This window comes from Oncorhynchus kisutch, linkage group LG11, assembly GCF_002021735.2.
Source record: "Oncorhynchus kisutch isolate 150728-3 linkage group LG11, Okis_V2, whole genome shotgun sequence".
NCBI lineage: Eukaryota > Metazoa > Chordata > Actinopteri > Salmoniformes > Salmonidae > Oncorhynchus > Oncorhynchus kisutch.
This window is the reverse complement of record NC_034184.2, coordinates 57,776,038-57,800,330: the sequence shown is the minus strand read 5'-3', so window position 1 is coordinate 57,800,330 and position 24,293 is coordinate 57,776,038. Positions and strand designations below refer to the sequence as shown.

The 24,293-nt window shown below is 44.8% G+C and overlaps 1 protein-coding gene across 1 annotated transcript; it reads left to right on the top strand.

Moving 5' to 3' along the window:
* The first annotated feature begins 117 nt into the window (after positions 1-117).
* Positions 118-23,840, top strand: wdr97 (WD repeat domain 97). Its single transcript, XM_031835010.1, has 22 exons — positions 118-303; positions 608-1,023; positions 1,203-1,792; positions 1,985-2,106; positions 2,272-2,998; positions 3,340-3,488; positions 3,806-4,042; positions 5,594-5,684; positions 5,947-6,079; positions 6,424-6,500; positions 6,772-6,835; positions 14,452-14,610; positions 14,843-14,995; positions 15,120-15,275; positions 15,490-15,633; positions 16,947-17,105; positions 17,757-17,951; positions 18,070-18,191; positions 18,424-18,592; positions 19,096-19,262; positions 19,382-19,443; positions 23,546-23,840. Exons 2-22 carry the CDS (start codon positions 736-738, stop codon positions 23,725-23,727), a joined length of 4,146 nt encoding a protein of 1,381 aa, XP_031690870.1. The 5' UTR covers positions 118-303; positions 608-735; the 3' UTR covers positions 23,728-23,840.
* Positions 23,841-24,293: the final 453 nt, after the last annotated feature.

Below are 24,293 nucleotides of genomic sequence, written 5' to 3'. Positions count from 1 at the left end.
TGGTTTGCAAAAGGTTTTTCTGTGGGTAAACTCAGCGCCCCGAATAATAGGGCTTTGGGGTAGGCCTAAAATAAATCGAATTCTTTAAATCATTCCAACATCAGAGACATGAGTCCAAACAGAACATTTTCACTCAATCAACTGACCAGTATCCTAGCAACGGATGGTATGCGCTCGGCAATGAAGATTCTCTACAACGTGGGAAGAGTTTTAGCTACAATGTGGTTGTAACTTAACTCGCTGACAACAGTCTGGTGTGAGAAAGAACTACTGTTTAGAACTACGGATGCTACCATGGTCACGGTCAGTGGTGTTTTTCTTCTGTTTAATAAATATTGACATCGTTGACGGATTAGATACATGTTTTTGATCAAAATGTCTCATGTCGTTGCCGGTTTGTATAGGCTACATTAGAATGCAATAACAGAGAAAAAGGTACATAAACATGAACATCTGCTTAGATGATGGAAAACGTAGTAGTTATCTATCATCAAAATGCTACAATTTCAAAGATGTTGTCTTGATAGAGTGCCTTGAAAGCAACTGTCTCACCTGGCAAATAGAAAACAGGTTGGAGATTGAAATATTTTTTTCCCCTCTTCACCAGAAAATATTTCAACTGAACTAAAGGGTCTGTCACTTAGACTGAGCTTTAAGGTTAAAGACATATGCGAGTGCCAAAGAACCCCAACACCACCCCATCGGAGTTAGAGAGGAAGTGCATGCAAAATATCCATGCTCAACTCAGCAGACAACACAGACGAGGAGTGCGTCTTGGTGCAGGCCATGGGCATGGCCTCCCCTCCCCTCGCCGACGAAACCGACCTGGACAGGAAGAGCACGCCGCGGGTTACCCCACGCCCCACAACAGCGGACCAGGAGGGAACAGTCAGGGCGGTTAGACGCTCATGGGGGTCAGAGTTACGGAGAGGGAGGGGGAATTCTGTGGAGGAGAGCGCCAAGGGGAAAGCTCGCAGGATGTGGAAGTTCCTCAGCACTGGAATGAAGCAGAATGTGGACAAGGTAAAAAAAGATGGCACTGTGCATCCCAAATGGCATCTGATTCCCTATAGACCATGTATAGTTTACTATATAGGCAATAGGGTGCCATTTGGGACGCATCCTCTCTCTTCGGTTGGAGGCATTGTTAAATCGGTAGGCGACATGTCTATTTACCCTAACTCTCTATCCCGCTTTCCTAGATAAGAAACTTCGATGTCAAGAGCGCTGTTCTCACCCATGGCCTGCAGCACTTACGTCATTTCCCTTGCAACGACCCTGTGCACCACATGACCTACGGCAAGGGGGCGGCAGGGTTCATCAGCCTTCACAGGGAAGGCAGGGTCGTTATGTACCACCCAGACGGGCGTCGCCGTGACCTCCCACCCGCCTCTGTCTCTGTCCCCTACATGGGCCTAACCTCCACTCAGCTCCCTGGGCGTCTGGTGGGCTGGGGGCCCGGGGCAAGCCTCACGCTGCTGGACAGTGAGCTGCGCCCCCTAGCCAATGCTCTAGACCCTCTGGATGTGCGTGTTTGCCAGGTCACAGAGCAGTCCCTGGAGCTGGTGACAGCGGGGTCGGGGAACGTGTGTGTGTGGTGTCTGACTCACATGGTGTGCCGGGTGAGAGTGACGGAGGGTCTTGGGCGCCACAGCGTTTTTACCCAGCTGGCGTTGGCCCCCCCGGGCCCCGAGAGGCATCACAGGGCCTTTGTCGTTTACGGGAGAGCTGTGGTTGTCGTTGACCTCACTGCTGGGCGTGTTCTGGAGCACAAAAGGAACCTCCACCAACGGTAGATGTGTGTGTGTGTGTGTGTGTGTGTGTGTGTGTGTGTGTGTGTGTGTGTGTGTGTGTGTGTGTGTGTGTGTGTGTGTGTGTGTGTGTGTGTGTGTGTGTGTTCATGATTGTTGGACAGTGGGCAGTTTTGGGCAAAATGTCACCTCAACTGATCTGCAGACAGAGTGAACATGCCTCTTTTCTTCAGGGATATCACTGCACTGGTGTACAGCTTTCATCTGGACTTTGTGGTCACTGCGTCCAAAGATGTTTCCATCAGAGTGTGGGGTCCTGACTGGGGGCTTTGTATGGCGTTCGTAGGACACAATGGTGAGATAACCACTTGGTTGGGGGAAAAAACATTCCCTATGATTCCAGCTAGTCAAGTCAAGTGCATTCAACAAAGGTCACAACACTCTTTACGTGTGCGTGTGTGTGTGTGTGTGTGTGTGTGTGTGTGTGTGTGTGTGTGTGTGTGTGTGTGTGTGTGCGCAGGTGTGGTGACCTCTCTGGCTTGCTGTCCGGAGTCTGGCCTGCTGCTCTCTGCCTCCCTGGATGGGACCCTGCGTTGCTGGAGCATGGAGGGGGGGGACCAGGTCCAGTGTTTCCCCATCGAAGGAGGGGAGCCCCCTCTGAGCCTGGGGGGTCCGATGATAGGGGGCACCTTCTTTACTTTCTCCCAGCAAGGAGTGGACTTCTGGACCATCAGCAGCCTGTATAATCTTCACTGCAGGCTGGGGGGGGACCTGGGTGGCCCCGTGAGACAGATAGTTGTTCCCTCTTGCCCCCTGCCCTACCCCTACCCAACCCGGGTGCTTTGCGTCAGCGGGGATAGTAACATCATGCTAGTGGCTGCCGAGACGGGCGCGGTCCTAACCTCCTTCGGTACCGGGCAGAGGGTAAGGTGCGCCGATTACTGCTTACACAAAGAGATTCTATTGGTCCTGACGGAGGGCGGAACGTTGATCCGGGCCAGCACGCTGACCAACCCGGCGACGTGTGTGGATGAGTGGAAGGCACGAGGACAGGGTCCATGGCAGAGGGAGGAGCAGACGGATGGGGAGGGGGATCAGTGGATCGCAAAGCCAGGCCCAGCCTCCTGCATGGTGCTCTACAGCAACATAGCTGACGGACAGAGAGCGCTAGACGAGTGGAAGAGCCTGCAGGAGCAGAGATGCCAGAGACCCACAAACAAGAAACCTCTTCATGATGCCAAGAACCGGTAAGACCCCTCCTGTGTCCCTAATTTAGACTTGTGTTGATATTATTGACAGTCCCTTTATATTTAGATCATGAATCCCTCGGTAATTACCCAAACAAGCACTCTATGTTTTAATCTGTTAACTCTGTTTTAATCTGTTACTAAATTAAGACATGCATTTTTTGAGGTTAGGATTGGGAAATGTTTGCAAGATTTGAGTTCTGGGTTAACTGAGATTAGGGGAGGGGAAACTGATCCTCGATCTTTATCTAGGGGAAACTTAACCCCGGGGCTCAAAATAATGTGCCAACCATCCAAAGTAATGATATGTTATGACTCCCTTATGACTACCCCTGGGACAGGTTCCTGGTAATGCTGGGGCACAATGGTGGCTGTGTGAGTGTGCTTATGCTGGATACAGGAAAGGTGCAGTACAGGACCCCCGCACACAACGGCCAGAAAATCACCTCCCTGCAGGCAGACCCTGAGAACAGCTACCTACTCACAGCCGGTATGCAGCACTCTATTGGCTCTATGGGATGATGATGATGATGGTGGTGATGACGGTGGTGGTGTTGATGATGCTGGTAATGATGATGATTGTGGTGATGATGATGATGATGATGATGATGATGATGATGATGATGATGATGGTGGTGGTGATGATGATTGTGGTAATGATGATGATTGTGGTGATGGTGGTGGTTGGTGGTGATGATGATGGTGGTGATGGGGATGATGGTGATGGTGGTGATGATGATAGTGGTGATGATGATGATGATGATGATGATGATGGTGATCATCATCCCATTCTCTCCCTTTCATCAGGCGAGGACAAGGCAGTGCTGGTCTGGAGGGTGTTTCCCTATGCCCAGGAGTGTCTCAGCCTGCACTTGAACCTTTTCTGTGGGCATCCTCCGCTCTACTTGACCCTGTTGGGGCCTCTGCTGGCCCTAGCCTTCCAGGATCCCGATAGCGCCACCTATAGCCTGGTGCACTTCAGCCTGCTCAACCAGAGTCGCACTGACCATCCGCCCAGTGAGGACCATCTGGACTGCATTACGGGTGAGACAGTAACAGAAGATACCGTTAAACAATATACTGTGTTTTAGATACTATAGATCTGGGGCCGTATGAAACGTCTCAGAGTAGGAGTGCTGATCTAGGATCAGGTCAACATTGTCCATGTAATCTTATTCATTGTGTTAACAGTTGATGTTACTCTTCAATTACACAGACCCCAAAGCAAATCAGGGGGAGAAAAATAGGTTTATTCAAAGAAGAAAAATCATAGAGGTTATGCTGAAATGTAGATGTTCATTCTCCCCTGTCCTCAGTGATTCTCTCCACAGAACAAAGAGACAGGATGTAGTTGTATACCTCCAACCCTAACCTGTGGTTGACCAATTAGAATTCCTGGCAATAAAATTGGGCCAATGGCCAGATAACGTGTATCCCATTTCAGGCCCGATATATAGACAATTTGGACCAATGAGAACTTGCCATGTAGCTATGAGTCCCGGACTGAAATTCCTCCCATGCTCTGACCCATTAATAATTAATAATTCCCTATTACAGAAAAAACACTATTTCCATTGATCATTAATTCCCTCTTGACCTTTAGTCCTCTGCGTTGTGTATTTATTTTCAAAATATTCTTGCAATTGTAATCTAAAACGCAAAACTGATCCTAAATCAGCACTCCTACTCTGACACACTTAATACATATGGCCCCTGAAACACTCAACAAGTTAATGTACCTCAAACTGTACTGAATATAAACGCAACATGCAACAATTTCAAGGATTTTACTGAGTTACAGTTCATATAAGGAAATCTGTCAATTGAAATAAAATCATTAGGCCCTAATCTATGGATTTCACATGAATTGGCAGTGGCGCAGCCATGGTGGGCGTGTCCACCGGGGAGCCAGGCCCAGCCAGTCAGAATGAGTTTTCCCCAAAAAAGGAATTGTTACAGACAGAAATACTCCTCAATTTCATCAGGTGTCCTGGTGGCTGTCAGACGATCCCGCAGGTGAAGAAGCCAGATGTGGAAGTCCTGGGCTGGCGTGGTTACACATGGTCTGTGGTTGTGAGGCCGGTTGGACGTACTGCCAAATTCTCTAAAACTACATTGTGGCAGAGAACTTAACATTAAATACTCTGGCAACAGCTCTGGTGGACATTCCTACAGTCAACATGCCAATTGCACGCTCCCTCAAAACTTGAGATATCTGTGGCATTGTGTTGTGTGACAAAACTGCACATTTTAGAGTGGCCTTTTATTGTCCCCAGCACAAGGTGCATCTCTGTAATGATCATGCTGTTTAATCATCTTCTTGATATGCCACACCTGTCAGATGGGTGGATTATTTTGGCAAGGCAGAAATGCTCACTAACAGGGATGTAAACAAATTTGTGCAAATTTGTGCAAATTTGAGAGAAATATGCTTTTTGTGCGTGTGGAACATTTCTGGGATCTTTTATTTCAGCTCATGAAACATGGGACCAACACTTTACATTTACTTGTATATTTTTGTTCAGTAGATGATCCTAGGACAATGTTTTTTTAATGTATGTGTGTGTGTGTGTGTGTGTGTGTGTGTGAGTGCAGGGCTCTGTGTGTGCCATCAGCTCCGAGTGTTTGCCTCCAGCAGTCAGGATGGAACTGTTCGCATCTGGGATGAAGATAACCGCCTCCTCAGGTCAGTCAATGTGTTTGTGTGTGTCCCTAATGGGGGAAGAAAAATGTAATTCACATGTGAACACGTGAAGTGTTCATCTTATGTGAAGTTAATGTGATAACATGAAAATACACATGTGAAAACGTGATCATATGGGAAGAGTTCCAAAAACACCGTTTCACATGATTTCACATGTGATTTTCCAGATGTGAAATCATGTGGTTTTTCTGTAAGGGGTGTGTGTGTGTGTGTTAGTAATTTCTGCAGTCCTTGTCCCTCTAAGAACTCTCCAGCTGAGTGCGGAGCCTGAGTGTCTGGCCTACAGTGGGCAGAGGGGAGATCTGCTCCTAGGCATCAGAGGGGACCTGTATAGGATCCGCTGCGCCCACCTGCTGCCACATGACTTCCAGCTACGGGTATACTGACTGGGGGGAGGGGGTGGTGAAGTACTGGGGAGAGGTGGTGAGGACAGACTGATGGTCCTAGTGTGGCTCAGGTGCTTGCAATGCCAGGGTCATGGGTTCGATTTTCGCAGGGGCCACCCATATGAAAATCTATGCACTCACTACTTACTATAAGTCGCGTTGGGTAACAATGTCTGCTAAATGGCTTATATATTAGAATGGGTCATGGAGGGTGAATACGTGATTAGGCATTTTCAGTGAGATGATGTAGTTAGGTTTAGCTCAATGTTTTCGAATAAGTGTGCTTACTGTGTAATGATACCTTTGCTGTGCCTGTGCTCTGTATACATCCATAGCTCCTGTCTACGGAGATGTCAGATCCTATCCCTGACTTGCCCATATCTCACACCTCAACAAGGACAAGCAAAACCACGTAAGCTACCCTCCGTCTCTACCTATAATGTGACATAATGAACATCATAGACAAGTTATAACTAACTATGTTTGTTACAGTAAATGTGTATAAACAGTAAATCTATGGATTCCGTTTGCGCTGGTAAATCTACATATTTACTGGGATTTTGAGCCAAAATGTGTTATCTATAGATGAACCGTTTTTATTTACATCTATATAATAGTTATGTTACATTACCCGAAACCTAGAAATTATTGAGTGTGTGACGTGTTTTTTGCCCTACCATCAGGACTGTGGTCTCCCCCATACCAGGGAAACAACCCAACGGAAAGCAGGACATGACCAAAGATCCAGTGAGTTTACCCAGAATATGAAAGGGAGAGAGAGGTGAACGAGAGAAAGCTTTGCATGGAAATGAGTGTGAAGGAGTGTGGGGTAAGGTGAGCCATTAGTTACATTCAGCATCACTACATCAAAGGAAATATAGTATTCTTTCTAACAAAGATACACTACATGGCCAAAAGTATGCGGAGACCTGCTCGTCGAACATCTCATTCCAAAATCACGGGCATTTTCAATATTGTATTTATTTAACTAGGCAGATCAGTTAAGAACAAATTCTTATTTACAATGACAGCCTACCAAAAGGAAAAAGGCCTCCTGCGGGGACTGGGGCCTGGGATTAAAATAAATAAGTACAATATAAATATAGGACAAAACACACATCACAACAAGAGACACAACACTACATAAAGAGAGACCTTAGACAACAACATAGCAAGGCAGCAACACATGACGACACACCATGGTAGCAACACAACATAACAACAACATGGCAGCAACACAGCATGGCAGCAGCACAAAACATGGTGAAAACATTATTGGGCACAGACAACAGCACAAAGGGCAAGAAGGTAGAGATAACAACACATCACACAAAGCTGTCAGTAAGATTGTCCATGATTGAGTCTTTGAATGAAGAGATTGAGATACAACTGTCCAGTTTGAGTGTTTGTTGCAGCTCGTTCCAGTCGCTAGCTGAAGCAAACTGAAAAGAGGAGTGACCCAGGGATGTGTTTGCTTTGGGGACATTTAACAGAATGTGACTGGCAGAACGGGTTTTGTATGTGGAGGATGAGGGCTGCAGTAGATATCTCAGATAGGGGGGAGTGAGGCATAAGAGGGTTTTATAAATAAGCATCAACCAGTGGGTCTTGCGACAGAGATGACCAGTTTACAGAGGAGTATAGAGTGCAGTGATGTGTCCTATAAGGAGCATTGGTGTCAAATCTGATGGCCAAATGGTTAAGCCGCTCGAGAGCACCCTTACCTGCCGATCTATAAATTATGTCTCCGTAATCTAGCACGGGTAGGATGGTCATCTAAATCAGGGTTAGTTTGGCAGCTGGGGTGAAAGAGGAGCGATTACGAATGAGGAAACCAAGTCTAGATTTAACTTTAGCCTGCAGCTTTGATATGTGCTGAGAAAAGGACCATCTAGCCATACTCCCAAGTACTTGTCTGAGGTGACTACCTCAAGCTCTAAACCCTCAGGGGTAGTAATAACACCTGTGGGAGGAGGGACATTCTTCTTACCAAACCACATGACCTTTGTTTTGGAGGTATTCAGAACGAGGTTAAGGGTAGAGAAAGCTTGTTGGACACTAAGAAAGCTTTGTTGAAGGGCATTTAACACAAACCCCGGGGAGGGGCCAGCTGAGTATAAGACTGTATCATCTGCATATAAATGGATGAGAGAGCTTCCTTCTGCCTGAGCTATGTTGTTGATGTAAATTGAGAAGAGCGTGGGGCCTTCGATCAAGCCTTGGGATACCTCCTTGATGACAGGCAGTGGCTGAGACAGCAGATTTTCTGACTTTATACACTGCACTCTTTGAGAGAGGTAGTTAGCAAACCAGCCCAAAGACCCCTCAGAGACACCAATACTCCTTGGTGTCTCGGCCCTCCTTGGTGCTCGGCCCACATGAATGGAATGGTCTACCGTATCAAAAGCTTTGGCCAAGTCAATAAAAATAGCAGCACAATATTACTTAGAATCAAGGGCAATGGTGACATCATTGAGGACCTTTAAGGTTGCAGTGGCACATCCATACACTGAGCGGAAACTAGATTGCATACCAGAGAGAATACTATAGACATCAAAAAAGCCAGTCAGTTGATTATTGACAAGTTTTACCAACACTTTTGATAAACAGGACAAAATAGAAATAGGCCTATAACAGTTAGGATCAGCTTGATCTCCCCACGCTCTTCTCAAAGACCCACAGAGAGAGAACTCCTCCTTAAAGTAACTACCTTTGGCCTTCCGGATGTTTTATTTTTATTTATTTCATCTTTCTTTAACCATGTAGGCCAGTTGAGAACAAGTTCTCATTTACAACTGCGACTTGGTCAATATAAAGCAAAGCAGTGCGACAAAAAACAACAGCACAGAGTTACACGTGGGATAAACAAAAGTACAGTCAATAACACCATAGAAAATCTATATAGAAAATCTACTCTGGATAGCCTGAGTGCACTTATTTCTCATTTGCCTGAACGATAGCCAGTCAGCCTGAGTATGTGTGTGCCGAGCCTTTCACCAAATGCAATTCTTGAGGTGGAGTAATTCTGCAAGATCACGGTCGAACCAGGGGCGGAACCTGTTTTTAATTCTAATTTTCCTTATGGGGGCGTGTTTGTTAACAATACCACAAAAAAACCATCAAAAAAGAAGGAAGGTTCAAGCGTCTTCAACAGAGGGGATCAAGCTGATACTATACCATTTTACAGAGGCCAGTTCATGAAGGAAGGCTTGCTCATTAAAGTTTTTTAGCAAGAGTCTATGACAAATCAGGACAGGTCGTTTTACTGAGCAGCCATTATAACACAGGCTGTAAAACAGTGATCACTCAGGTCATTACAGAAAACACCAGACTGATACCTATCATGATTATTTGTGAGGATAACATCGAGGAAAGGGCATTAATATAGAGTTGGTCCCCCTTTTGCTGCTGTATTTGCTGCTGTAACAGCCTCCACTCTTCTACGAAGGCTTTCCACTAGATGTTGGAACATTGCTGCGGGGACTTGCTTCCATTCAGCCACAAGAGCATTAGTGAGGTCAGACACTGATCTTGGGGCGATTAGGCCTGGCTGGCAGTCGGCGTTCCAATTCATCCCAAATGTGTTCAATGGGGTTGAGGTCAGGGCTCTGTTCAGGCCAGTCGAGTTCTTCCACACTGATCTCGACAAACCATTTCTTAATGGACCTCGCTTTTTGCACGGGAGCATTGTCATGCTGAAACAGGAAAGGGCCTTCCCCAAACTGATATAACAAAGTTGGAAGCACAGAATCGTCTAGAATGTCTAGAATGTCATTGAATGCTGTAGTGTTAATATCACTGGAACTGGAACTAACTGGAACTAAGGGGCCTAACCCGAAACCATGAAAAACAGACCCAGACCATTATTCCTCATCCACCAAACTTTACAGTTGGTACTATGCATTGGGGCAGCTACCGTTCTCCTGGCATCCGCCAAACCCAGATTCGTCCATCAGACTGCCAGATGGTGAAACATAATTTATTACTCCAGAAAAAGCGTTTCCACTGCTCCAGAGTCCAATGGCAGCGAGCTTTACACCACTCCAGCCGGCGTTAGGCATTGCGCATGGGGATCTTAGGCTTAATCCACTAATTTCAAGGGTGTCCATATACTGCATATAAACTCTGGAAAAAAAGAAACGCCCCTTTTGCAGGACCCTGTCTTTCAAAGATCATTTTAAAAATCCAAATAACTTCACAGATCTTCATTGTAAAGCGTTCAAACACTGTTTCTCATGCTTGTTCAATGAACCATAAACAATTAAGGAACATGCACCTGTGGAACGGTTGTTAAGATGCTTACAGACGGTAGGCAATTAAGTTCACAGTTATGAAAATTTAGGACACTAAGAGGCCTTTCTACTGACTCTGAAAAACACCAAAAGAAAGATGCCCAGGGTCCCTGCTCATCTGCGTGAATGTGCCTTAGGCATGCTGCAAGGAGGCATGAGGACTGCAGATAAGACCAGGGCAATACATTTCAATATCCGTACTGTGAGACGCCTAAGACAGAGCTACAGGGAGACAGAACGGATAGCTGATCGTCCTCGCAGTGGCAGTCCATGTGTAACAACACCTGCACAGGGTCGGTACATCCGAACATTACACCTGCGGGACAGGTACAGGATGGCAACAACAACTGCCTGAGTTACACCAGGAACTCACAATCCCTACATCAGTGTTCAGACTGTCCGCAATAGGCTGAGAGAGGCTGGACTGAGGGCTTGTAGGCCTGTTGTAAGGCAGGTCCTCACCAGACATCACCGGCAACAACGTCGCTTATGGACACAAACCCACCATCACTGGACCAGACAGGACTGCCAAAAAGTGCTCTTCACTGACGAGTCACAGTTTTGTCTCACCAGGGGTGATGGTCGGATTCGCGTTTATCGTCAAAGGAATGAGCGTTACACCGAGGCCTATACTCTGGAGCGGGATTGATTTGGAAGTGGAGGGTCCGTCATGGTCTGGGGAGGTGTGTCACAAAATCATCGGACTGAGCTTGTTGTCATTGCAGGCAATCTCAACACTGTGCGTTACAGGGAAACCTCCTCCCTGATGTGGTACCCTTCCTGCAGGCTCATCCTGACATAACCCATGCATAATCAAGCATGACAATGGCACCAGCCATACTGCTCTTTCTGTCCGTGAGACAGGAATATGAGTGTTCTGCCATGGCCAGCGAAGACCCCGGATCTCAATCCCATTGAGCACGTCTGGGACCTGTTGGATCAGAGGGTGAGGGCTGGGGCCATTCCCCTCAGAAATGTCCGGAAAGTTGCAGGTGACTTGGTGGAAGAGTGGGGTAACATCTCACAGCAAGAACTAGCAAATCTGGTGCTGTCCATGAGGAGGAGATGCCCCCCCCCCTTTGTTCAGGGACACATTATTCAATTTCTGTTAGTCACATGTCTGTGGAACTTGTTCAGTTTGTTTCAGTTGTTCGATCTTGTTATGTTCATACAAATATTTACTCAAGTTAAGTTTGCTGAAAATTAACGCAGTTGACAGTGAGAGGACATTTCTTTTTTTGCTGAGTTTATATCAGGATGTTCTGTATCCCAGACAATTATCTGAATTAGTGTAAACATAACCGTTGCTTGTACAAAAAAACTGGTCTCTTGGCACAACTTAACCCGGTTATTGGGTAAGTTGAGCATAGGGACAGGGTAAGTTGAGCATAGGGACAGGGTAAGTTGAGCATAGGGACAGGGTAAGTTGAGCCGCCTTAGAGTAAGTAGGGGATGGTTGATTTCCTGATACAATGGGTGATGGAATGGGGGTGTGGTATATTGTATATCTTAAATGTAGGCTTGCATTCAGATATAGATCTCTCTGTCCAATATCACTTACCCTTCCATTTCTTGACCAGTTGTCTGGGACAGGGATGTTGTTTCGACATGCCAATTCATAGGCAAAGTTCTCTGCATTTGAGCCATGATAGTGGTCAGCGAAATTCTTGATATGTTTAGCAAGCTCAGACTCCGTGTCGTCACATAAGACCTTGTGTGCCTCTGCTACTCTATTATAGCTTCTCTTTCTCACATGTACATGTTTATTTTAGTTTTTGTTTTGAGGTGTACTTTTTACCTCTTTTTTGTGATATCCAATTGGTAGTTACAGTCTTGTCCCATCACTGCAACTCCCATATGGACTCGGGAGAGGTGAAGGTCGAGAGCCATGCGTCCTCCTAAACACGACCCCGCCAAGCCACTCTACTTCTTCACACACTGTCCACTTAACCCGGAAGCCAGCCGCCACACCAATGTGTTGGAAGAAACAGCAGGTGACCGAAGTCAGCGCGCAGGCTCCTGGCCACCACAAGGAGTCACTAGAGCGCTATGTGACAAGGACATCCCAGCCGGCTAAACCCTCACCTAACCTGGACGACGCTGGGCCAATTGTGCGCCGCCTCAAGGGTTTCCCGGTCGTGGACGGCTGCGACACAGTCCGGGATCGAACCCGGATCTGTAGTGATGCCTCTAGCACTGCCATTGCCTTAGACCGATGCGCAACTCGGGAGGCCACAGGTACATGTCTTTTTTGTACCTCTTTAGTGTCATTCAGTCTTTTTTATTTTTTCATCCCTTGCTGCTGCTCGAATGGACCTATATTCTCCTCTTACTTCCTTGGCTGCGCTCTCAAGAACCTCAAGGGGGGCTAGACCCCTGCTTCTTTTACATTTGTATAGAAAGGTCATGGTATCTGCTCTGTGACAATACAAATTCACTATCTTGAGTTTGTATACATTGCAAAAATACTATGCATATAGGGCCTGATTCAGACTTAGGAAATGTATGCCTTTCCTACGCACGCCTTTCCTAGCCACTTCTTAATAGTTGGTATTCAGACTTACCTTATGCAGGTGTGCAATGGGCTTGGCAGGGGTCATTCTCTTAAGCTCTGAATGTATTTAATTCAACCGCGGAAAACCCCTCCTGCTTTCTGGCCAACAGATGTTCTTGTGGTGTTTTCATTCAATAGTGTTTTCAGTACATTTATCTAAAGCAATCCCTTTAAATTTGGTGTCTCAACAGACTCACTAGAATATATGGAGAGAACTGTTCAGGATATTAGGGATCAATGAAAGAAAGCCATGTAAATACACGCATATTCATCTCTGTTTCAGCACCAATTGGTAGATGTAAAAAATTAACAGTAGTCCTATAAGTCGACCCTAATAATCTTCACTAATCATCCCACTTGGAACCGACAGGTTATTCATTATTTCATCGCGCGTAAAGGTGGTGGAACTATGAGGGAATTAACTCGGAATCGGCCTATTATGCATAAAACATTTGGACTACAGAGCATTCGGAAAGTATTCAGACCCCTTGACTTTTTCCACATTTTGTTACAATACAGCCTTATTCTTACCTCCTTATACCTTCAATGCTGCAGAAATGTTTTGGTACCCGTCCCCAGGTTTGTGCCTCGAGACAATCTCGTCTCGGAGCTCTACAGACAATTCCTACGACCTCATGGCTTGGTTTTTGCTCTGACATGCACAGTCAACTGTGGGACCTTTATATAGACGGTGTGCCTTTCCAAATCATGTCCAATCAATAGAATTTACCACAGGTGGACTTTCAATCATGTTTTCATTTTGTCATTATGGGTATTATTGTGTGTAGATTGATGAGTAACATTTTTGATTTAATCAATTTTAGAATAAGACTGTAACGTAACAAAATGCAGGAAAAAGGGAAAGGGCTCTGAATACTTTCCAAATGCACTGTATTTTAGCCCATACAACTACAAAGATACACTTTAATTCTAGGTTTAGGACCTCATTTTGTAGCTTATAAAGACCCCAACTGATGTATAAAATATTCTTAAAACAATCTACTTTGGTTTAGATACACGCATCATGAAATCTATTACACAACAAATCCATTTGTTTTTGGGACTTATCTTGCTTACCACTTTTTTACATGTGGTTTCCTTCTTCACAGACTCCTTTCATTTTTTATTGAACCTTTATTTAACTAGGCAAGTCAGTTGAGAACAAATTCTTATTTACAACGACGGCCTCGGAACAGTGGGTTAACTGCCTTGTTCAGGGGCAGAACGACAGATTTTTACCTTGTCAGCCTGGGGATTTGATCTAGCAACCTTGTGGTTACTGGCCCAATGCTCTAACTACTAGGCTAGCTGCCGATAAATATTTGGTCACGTTCATTTTGTGTATGGTTTCCTAGAAACAAGGGGTCGCTCAACTAAACCTTTGGCTCAATGTACCCCACACTCCACTACTGCTATTTTCATTTTAGGTTTGATCAGATAAGGCCCATGTGTGTGTTCCCATACCTAATGTGCCAGTGGTGTAATGACAGTTTTTCCACCCACTCCCTGTCCCTCAGGAGTATGAGGCGCTGCTGGCTCGAAACAGAGACCTGGCCTCACTCCAGGAAGGCACCACAGAGAGAAGGAAGAGGAAACCTCCCACCACGCTGAAAACCAGGAAGGAGGCCTTCGACCGCTATATGAAGATCGTCTACAGCCAGCCCCTCAACATTAAGGTTCTTTATACTGAGAACAATTAGCTACAAGATGATTGGGGTAGGAATGTACTCCGCCAAGTGGAGTCAGAGAGATGATGAAAGCAGTATGTGCCCTTTTGTTGGCTGTAGAGAGAAGAACCGATAACCTCACCTATAATAGAATGTTTTATGTGAAAGGACAAATTACTTGAGAGTGGGAATGCATTGTAGATATGCAGACTAATGAACGTTTGTTCTGATTATATCTCAGATTGGGGATGAGGACATGTTTGACCTTCATGCAGCTCTGTTTCCTCCAAAACTACCTGACTGTCGACCATTCACCCCACCCACCTTAAGGAATGGCTTCTTCCCAAACCCTAACTTGGCCAAGCCCCTGCCACCCATAACCAAGCCAGGGCAGGTGAGGGCCGCTGATTCAGTTTAGCATATCTGTCTGCTGTCCCTCTACTTCCTGAAGCTAAGTAATAGATAGATTGAGATGAAGAAACCACACCTCCCTTAGTCCTCTGTCTGTCCCTTTGCAGGATGAGGAGCTAGAGCCAGCCCCAGCACAGAGCAATCCGGTGGGCTTCATCCCTAACTCTGTGCTAGTGGGCCAGCTGTGGCCAGACGTTGTGGTGGAAAACACAATCCCCAAGCAAACATTCAAACTGAGGAATGAGCAGGACTATGAGGAGGAAGTGAGAGGATATTTACAGAGACCAGATTCAGGATCAGTTTTGCCTTCTAGATCACGATGTATAAGATTACATGGACATGGGGAGCTGATCCTAGATCAGCACTCCTACTCTGATATGCTTGTTACATATGTCCTCAGAAGAGGAGAATCGGTGTATGTTCTGTGATAAGATTGAGAGAATTTCAAATAGGTTGTTGGTTTGGTTTTCCTCACAGGGTGATACTGAAGAAGTTCAGTTTCTGGTGTATGAGAGCGATGAGGAACTGGACATAGGTTCCCCCATACAGCTGGTGAAGAGCCCTCAGAAAGAGAAGAGCCCCCCACCTCCCACTCCAAAGAAGCCAGCCTACGTAATGAGGGTGAGTGGTGTATTAGCAACACACATGACCCGCCCACCTTTGGATCTCTTATTTTCAGCCATCCATTTCCTGTGTTTGAAGGGTACAAAATCCACTTATCACTGAAATATGACTGGATTGATGGCTTTCATTTTACTCTTGCGACACTTTCCCACTCTTGCCTGTGCCATTCCCGTTAACGTAGCGACCGCGGAAACATTTGTAATGACCTGTCAAACTCACTCCGGTAATGACTGAAATGGGATCAGTGGAATACATTGGCCTTCCGTTGCATCTATAGGAACTCTAACGCTTCGTCAGGGATTTAGCGCACTGTCTCGACACTTACATCACAAGAAAGAGAAGAAAGATCACTTTATTTTGGTGAGTGTTCTTTTTTTATGATTTAGTACAGTTGAAATGTTTAATTCGATGTGCTGAAATTAAAGCAACTTCCAAAAATGAACACTCGGATTATGGTGATACTATGTCTGATCTCGCAAACAGAGTAAAGTATGTTTAGATAGGTGTGAACTAGAGCCGAGCGTTTTGATTTTAAATTGCGTGGGTATCCTTCTCTTGACACACTGGTTGAATTATGCAAGAGAACATGACAACAGTATTAATGAGGAAGTCTAGAAGGTGCAGGTGAGTGCAGGTAGGCCTAGAGATAGCACGTTTTTGGTGGGGGCAACCCTGTTCCTCCCCTTTATATGAATTTATTCATGTATGCAAATACACCTAGTGTATATATGCAAATCAGGCAAATACAAATGTCTTTATTTGATCACAAAGTAATACAATAATACCTGATGTACTGTTAGGTTCTAAATAAACAGAGTGAAAACTCATGGACAACTAGTAAAGCTTTAACCAAGTTTATTCACCCACTGGGTCACACAGCTGCATAAGACAAAGACATGATACTTTCTATTAAATCGATTCCATTCCAGCCATTACTAATCAAAATCAAATGTATTTATATAGCCCTTCTTACATCAACTGATATATCAAAGTCCAGTACAGAAACCCAGCCTAAAACCCCAAACAGCAAGCAATGCAGGTGTAGAATGCAGGTGTGGACTGGACTATGAGCCTGTCCTCCCTTCATCAGCCTTCTTTGGTATCGGGGCTGCATGAAGGGCAGCTGTCATGTGCTCATGGCCCGTATCCACAAAGAGTCTCAGAGTAGGAGTGCTGATCTAGGATCTTTGCATATAATGTTATTTATTATGATTTAAAATACAAAACTGATCCTAGATCAGCACTCATACTCTGAGAGGTTTTGTGGATACAGGCCCAGGTCTGATGAATGTTTTGTGTTCCCCTCCTAGGCTCCAAAGGCTGTCCCTCCCACTAAGATACCCAAACTGCCGACCCCACCTCCCCCTAGAACCCCAACACCACCCCACACACCCACCCCCGAGATCCCAGGATTCCTTAAACAGTTTGTGGATGAGGACTGGTTCAAGGATATCTACCAAGACCAAAGTGTGAGTCTTTTTAGCTGAAGCAAGCACACCATTTTCATCCCAAAAAACAAATTATTCTACTGGGGAAAATTCCTTAGAAACCCTGTAAGTCAGTTGTATTCAAAGTATGGGTCGCTTGGGGGAACTGCAGTGGGGTCACCCCCCCCCCCCCCCCCCCCCCAAAAGTAAGAGTACAGGTTATTGTATAGGACAATATACAAATGTTTTTGAGAAAGATAAGGAAAAACACAACTTTACTGAGTAAATGTATTAATTAATTAATTTTTATTTGATAAGAGATTAAAATGTAATGAATTGAAGGTTATTTGTTGATGTAAAAATTTAAATATCCCGATTTTAAGATTGTGTCATTATTTTGAGGGTGGGGTGGGGTCATAAGAAATTCGGGCAAAAGAAAGTCCCAGTTGAAAAAGTTTGAATACCACTGCTGTAATTTATCAGCTGCTCCTGTAGGTTATTGTTGTCTGTCTTTTCTCTGTTAACAGGAAGTTTGCGTCCCAAATGCACCCTATTCCTTATTTAGTGCACTACTTTTGACGAGAGCCCCCATTGAGCTCTGATGAAAACTATTGCACAACATAGAGAATAGGGTGCCATTTGGGACTAGGACAATGAGACTAATGTGTTGGTGGTGTTCCTGCGTGTGTGAAGTGTATCAGGCAGTCCCTGTGTCCTGAGGAGTTCTCCATGCAGATTCTGGACTACATGCAGAGTTGTGGTGCCCAACTAAAGATGAGGATGCTGAGCGCGCTGATCACTTTACGCAGACAGGGGGAGCTAGGTAACACAGACAAGATCAGCAAGGGGCTTATGGGTTCTCTACGCAACAACACCTCATCAAATATGGTATGTCCTCTCCTGTGGAATTTGGTATGCTGTTTAATGTTTGAATCTGTTTTTTTCCGCCATTGTGAATTTGGATTTTAAACCATGTCTGGGTTTGTGTGTATGTTGTGTGCTTCAGTCTGATGAGGAGCAGCGAGTGGTGAGTGAAATACTCAACGTGTTGGTGTGTCTTGGTCCTGAAAGCCATGAGATCATCGTGGAGCTCCTCACTCTACTGGCCCACAAAGAACTGGGACTACAGTGAGTCCATGCCGCACCAGTCTTTGTCTATACTCACTTTCATTGACGTCACCATAGTAAGTCCTCAACTCTGCTTCCCTGTATTGGTGAATGCTGAGCTCTGATTCATCTAGCTGTGATAGTGAGTTCCCTTGTCAAATGTAGTGCAATATATAGGCAATAGGGTGCCATTTGGGTTGCAACCAGTGAATGGTGACCTCTAACTCTGTGTGTCTGGTCCTCCTGTTGGCAGGAAAACAGTGATGTGCCTGCTGCAGGTGATGGGCGTGGAGGATGCTGACCCGTGGCTCGCCATGGAGATGGATCCCTGGGACTCCATGGTCCAGGACCTTCCTGATTCCTGGAAGAGCCTGGGAGAGATGGCTGCAGAGTGGCTGCACTCCTGGACCTCAAAATACAAGGTAATCATTTATTAGATTTATATATTGCTTCTCCAGATGCTCAAAGCTCTTACATAGTAATGGGAAACTCACCTCATCCACCGCCAATAAAAAAATAAGTAGAAGGAGAAGAGCAGGTGCAGGAGGAATTAATCAGCAATGCACTGCTCTGGGCTGCCAATGTCCTTTTCATTGACCCTAACACCTCTAAATATGAGCATATGAGGTCTCATATGAGCATATGAGATTACTGGCAAGCGCAGTGTGGCGCAACTGGTTCCCAAACTGGTTCTTGCCTGTTTAACATGGTAGGTCTGCCAAGCAATATCTGGGATAGGAGGCTGGTGAGGAGAGGATGGCTCATAAAAATGACTGGAAAGGAGTTAATGGAATGGTATCAGACATATGGAAACCATGTTTGACACCATTCCATAATTCCGTTACAGCCATTACTATGAACCCGTCTGACTTCTAATGCCACCAGCAACCACTGATAGCTGGTCTCCCCTCTCTTTGATCTGCAGGGCCAGAACAGGTCTCTGTTCCTGAAGAATGCAGGAAAGAACCTCTTCACCCCAGTGGATGTGCTCAACTACTTCTGCTCTGTCAAAAGGGATATGTTTTTGAAGGCGCAGACTGTCCCACCAGAGGGGCGCAAAGACACAGTATTGCGTCTCCCTGAATCCTCCAGGTACCAGACAGATGTACCACCCCCCCATCACGTAAACAAATGTCACATACCTCACCTTTTTAGCTCGTAACGCAATTTTCTGACGCATTGCTTCGTTGTGTGTGTGCATTCTTATCTAGATCTAAGCCAATCCATCGTCTTGGAGAGACCTACAGCATGTCCAGGATACGCAAGCCTCCAGGTAAGGTTTAGCCCTCCGTGGTATGGTGAACAGAATATCCATTCAATCAATAGCTCTTAACAACCATCTCAGCATAGAGCTTGTATACAGTGCATTCGAAAAGTATTCAGACCCCTTGACTTTTTCCACATTATGTTACAGCCTTATTCTAAAATGTATTAAATAAATGTCTTTCTTCATCAATCTACACACAATACTTCATAATGACAAAGTAAAAATAGTTTTTTAGACATTTTTGCACATTTCTAAAGTATATATTTTTTAAATATTATATTTACATAAGTATTCAGATCCTTTACTCAGTACTTTGTTGAAGTGCCTTTGGCAGTGATTACAGCCTCGAGTTGTCTTGGGTATGATGCTACATGCTTGGCACACCTGTATTTGGGGAGTTTCTCCCATTTTTCTCTGCAGATCCTCTCAAGCTCTGTCAGGTTGGATGGGGTGAGTTGCTGCACAGCTATTTTCAGGTCTCTCCAGAGATGTTCGATCGGGTTCAAGTCCGGGCTCTGGCTCGGCCACTCAAGGACATTCAGAGACTTGTCCCGAAGCCACTCTTGCGTTGTCTTGGCTGTGTGCTTAGGGTCGTTGTCCTGTTGGAAGGTGAACCTTCGTCTCAGCCTGAGGTTCTGAGCACTCTGGAGCAGGTTTTCATCAAGGATCTCTCTGTACTTTGCTCCGTTCATATTTCCCTCGATCCTGACTTGTCTCCCAGTCACTGCCACTAAAAAACATCCCCACAGCATGATACTGCAACCACCATGCTTCACCATAGGGATCGTGCCAGGTTTCCTCAAGACGTGACTCCAGACAAGAGGTCACTATGTCCTTCTTAGTTGTCCGGTCTGCATTGGGTGTTCATTCCTCAGAACAGCTACTTAGCTGTACCAGTGATTGCCTGAGAGGGGACTTATCCTCTCTCCACCTCAGGTAGATAGTCAAAGTTCCAAACCACTTTACATGTGCCTCTGCAGACTGGCGATGTCCTGGTCTGGTACAGTAGGTGAGTTCATTTTCTTCACCTCGTGTTGAGGTTCAAAGTTCCAATCATGTCAGATGTGTAGCGACCGCTCTACTCTTTTCTACTCTTAAGTTAATTTCATTACCAAGGCTTTTTATGACCTCACTCAGGGCGTGGCTACTTAACTTCTATTTATATCCTTTGCACATGATCTCTTATGACTCCTAAAATCACATTCCTAGCTTAACAACAATACATTCCTCATATGCACAACGTATTGGAAGGAAACTTGACAGATAAAGGGGTATCCTTTCCAAGTTACAGTATTTCGTCCATACAGTTTTTAATGACATCACAAAATTAAAAACAATATAATATTAGTTTTCTTCATCTCCCCACTGATCATTCCCCACATTCTTTATGTTATAATTATTGTTCCATTATTCACTTTTTGGACATTAGAGTTTTGGGTGGGCAAAAGTCTCTGGAGACAAAGGGATATTCCTTTAGCCAATACTGGAGGGTAGAGAGAGAGTCCTCTCCTGTTTAATTTACAACCAGGTGTGGAGGGGTCAAAACCCCCCCACACCAGTTCCCTCCTCCCGTCTGCAGGTGAGAGAAGGTCTGGTTATTGTCAGCAATTGCCAAGCTGATCTGACCCATTGTGATCCTCACAAGACAGTCATGACTGTGCCAAGTTTTCTCCAGACGTGACGCTTGGCATTCAGGCCAAAGAGTTCAATCTTGGTTTCATCAGACCAGAGAATCGTGTTTCTCATGGTCTGAGAGTCTTTAGGTGCCTTTTTACAAACTCCAAGTGGGCTGTCATGTGCCTTTTACTGAGGAGTGGGCTTCTGTCTGGCCACTCTACCATAAAGGCGTGATTGGTGGAATGCTGCATAGATGGTTGTCCTTCTGGGAGGTTCTCCACAGATGAACTCCGGAGTTCTGTCAGAGTGGCCATTGGGTTCTTGGTGACCTCCCTGACCAAGAAGGCCCTTCTCCCCCATTTGCTCAGTTTGGCCGGGCGGCCAGCTCTAGGAAGAGTCTTGGTGGTTCCAAACTTTTTCCATTTAGGAATGATGGAGGCCACTGTGTTCTTGGGGACCTTCAATGCTGCAGAAATTGTTTGGTACCCTGTCTCGACACAATTCTGTCACAATTCCTTCGACCTCATGGCTTGGTTTTTGCTCTGACATGCACTGTCAACTGTGGGACCTTATATAGACAGGTGTGTGTCTTTCCAAATCATGTCCAATCAATTAAATGTACCGCAGGTGGACTCCAATCAAGTTGTAGAAACATTTCAAGGATGATCAATGGAAACAGGATGCACCGGAGCTCAATTTCGAGTCTCATAGCAAAGGGTCTGAGTACTTACAGTTGAAGTCGGAAGTTTACATACACTTAGGATGGAGTCATTAAAACTCGTTTTTCAACCACTCCACAAATTTCTTGTAAACAAACTATAGTTTTGGCAAGTCAGTTAGGACATCTACTTTGTGCATGACACAAGGAATTTTTCCAACAATTGTTTACAGACAGATTATTTCACTAGAATTCACTGTATCACAATTCCTGTGAGTCAGAAGTTTACATACACTAAGTTGAGTGTGCCTTTAAACAGCATGGAAAATTCCAGAAAATGATGTCATGGCTTTAGAAGTTTCTGATAGGCTCAGTTACATCATTTGATTCAATTGGAGGTGTACCTGTGGATGTATTTCAATGCCTACCTTCAAACTCGGTGCCTCTTTGCTTGACATGATGGGAAAATCAAAATAAATCAGCCAAGAAAAAAAATTGGAGACCTCCACATGTCTGGTTCATCCTTAGGAGCAATTTCCAAATGCCTGAAGGTACCATGTTCATCTGTACAAACAATAGTACGCAAGGACAAACACCATGGGACAACGCAGCCATCCTACCGCTCAGGAAGGAGACGCGTTCTGTCTCCTAGAGATGAAGTACTTTGGTGCGAAAAGTGCAAATCAATCCCAGAACAACAGCAAAGGACATTGTGAAGATGCTGGAGGAAACAGGTACAAAAGTATCTATATCCACAGTAAAATGAGTCCTATATCACCATAACCTGAAAGGCCGCTCCTCAAGGAAGAAGCCACTGCTGCAAAACCTCCATCCAAAACTGCACATGGGGACAAAGATTGTGCTTTTTGGAGAAATGTCCACTGGTCCGATGAAACAAAAATAGAGCTGTTTGGCCATAATGACCATCGTTATGTTTGGAGGAAAAAGCGGGAAGCTTTCAAGCCGAAGATCACCATCCCAACCGTGAAGCACGGAGGTGGCAGCATCATGTTGTGGGGGTGCTTTGCTGCAGGAGGGACTGGTGCACTTCACAAAATGGATCACATCATGAGGAACAAAAGTTATGTGGATATATTGAAGCAACATCTCAAGACATCAGTCAGGAAGTCAAAGCTTGGTCTTCCAAAGTCAAATGGGTCTTCCAAATGGACAATGACCCCAAGTATACTTCCAAAGTTGTGGCAAAATGGCTTAACAAAGTCAAGGTATTGAAGTGGCCATCACAAAGCCCTGACCTCAGTCCTATAGAACATTTGTGGGCAGAACTGAAAAAGCGTGTTCGAGCAAGGAGGCCTACAAATCTGACTCAGTTACACCAGCTTTGTCAGGAGGAATGGGCCAACATTCACCCAACTTATTGTGGGAAGCTTGTGGAATGCTACCCGAAATGTTTGACCCAAGTTAAACAATTTAAAGGCAATACTACCAAATACTAATTGAGTGTATGCAATCTTCTGACCCACTGGGAATGTGATGAAATAAATAAAAGCTGAAAGAAATAATTATCTCTACTATTATTCTGACATTTCACATTCTTAAAATAAAGTGGTGATCGTAACTGACCTAAAACAGGGAATTCTTACTTGGATTAAATGTCAGGAAGGTGTATGTAAACTTCAGACTTCAACAGTATGTAAATAAGGTCTTTCTGTTTTTATCTTTAATACAATTGCAACATTTTCTTAACCTGTTTTCGCGTTGTCATTATTGGAAATTGTGTGTCGATTGAGGAACAGTTTAAAAAAAAATCCATTTTAGAATAACGCTGTAAAGTCAAGGGGTCTGATCTTAGTCTCTTTTATTTCAAAACAGGTGTGATCTTGCCCCCTCTCCCAAACCGCCCTGTCCTCTTGGGCTTCAACCCGTTCCTCACCCTGCCCCTGCCGAGGGTCAGCCTGTCCCCCTTTCCATTCCCTGTGGACCAGCACTGTTTGAAGGCCTCCCCGCGACGTTACTTCATCCTGGAGCGCTCCTATGTACACTACTATAGATGACACAGCCTCCCAGGCAGCAAGATATTATTCCCCTTTCCCCCGACAAAGACAAGCCAAACAGATATACTCTTGTTTGAATTAAACATCTCTTGTATAGATCTTTTTTTATTGTATATCACTTGATTCACTCATTACAAATAAAGTTTGAATGACTTTATAATTTTTTTTACGTCTGTAAAAATTAAACTGTTGTGTGTTGTTCCATGGACAACATGGACGCGATATGAACTGATATGCCAGAGATATTTTGTTTATTGTTTGCTTTAATATAAATATAAGCTTTTATTGCAGTTTGGAAAATATACAGTACTGTGCAAAAGTATTAGGCAGGTGTGAAAAAATTATGTAAAGTAAGAATGCTTTCAAAAATAGACATGTTAATAGATTATATTTATCAATTAACAAAATGCAAAGTAAGTGAACAGAAGAAAAATCTAACAAGGCCCAAACATCTTGGAGAACTAACCACAGTTCTTCTGTGGATTTAGGCAGCGTCAGGTGCTTCTCTCTGTTCATGTAATCCCAGGCAGACTATGATGTTGAGATCCGGGCTCTGTGGGGGCCAT

What these genes read in the sequence shown, in the direction of transcription:
- wdr97 (XM_031835010.1), top strand. Translation starts at nt 736, where the DNA reads ATGCTCAACTCAGCAGACAACACAGACGAGGAGTGCGTCTTGGTGCAG. An exon ending in CAGCTACCTACTCACAGCCG is followed by an intron (nt 3,489 to 3,805) that starts GTATGCAGCACT and finishes CCCTTTCATCAG; the next exon opens with GCGAGGACAAGGCAGTGCTG. An exon ending in CCATAACCAAGCCAGGGCAG is followed by an intron (nt 14,996 to 15,119) that starts GTGAGGGCCGCT and finishes GTCCCTTTGCAG; the next exon opens with GATGAGGAGCTAGAGCCAGC.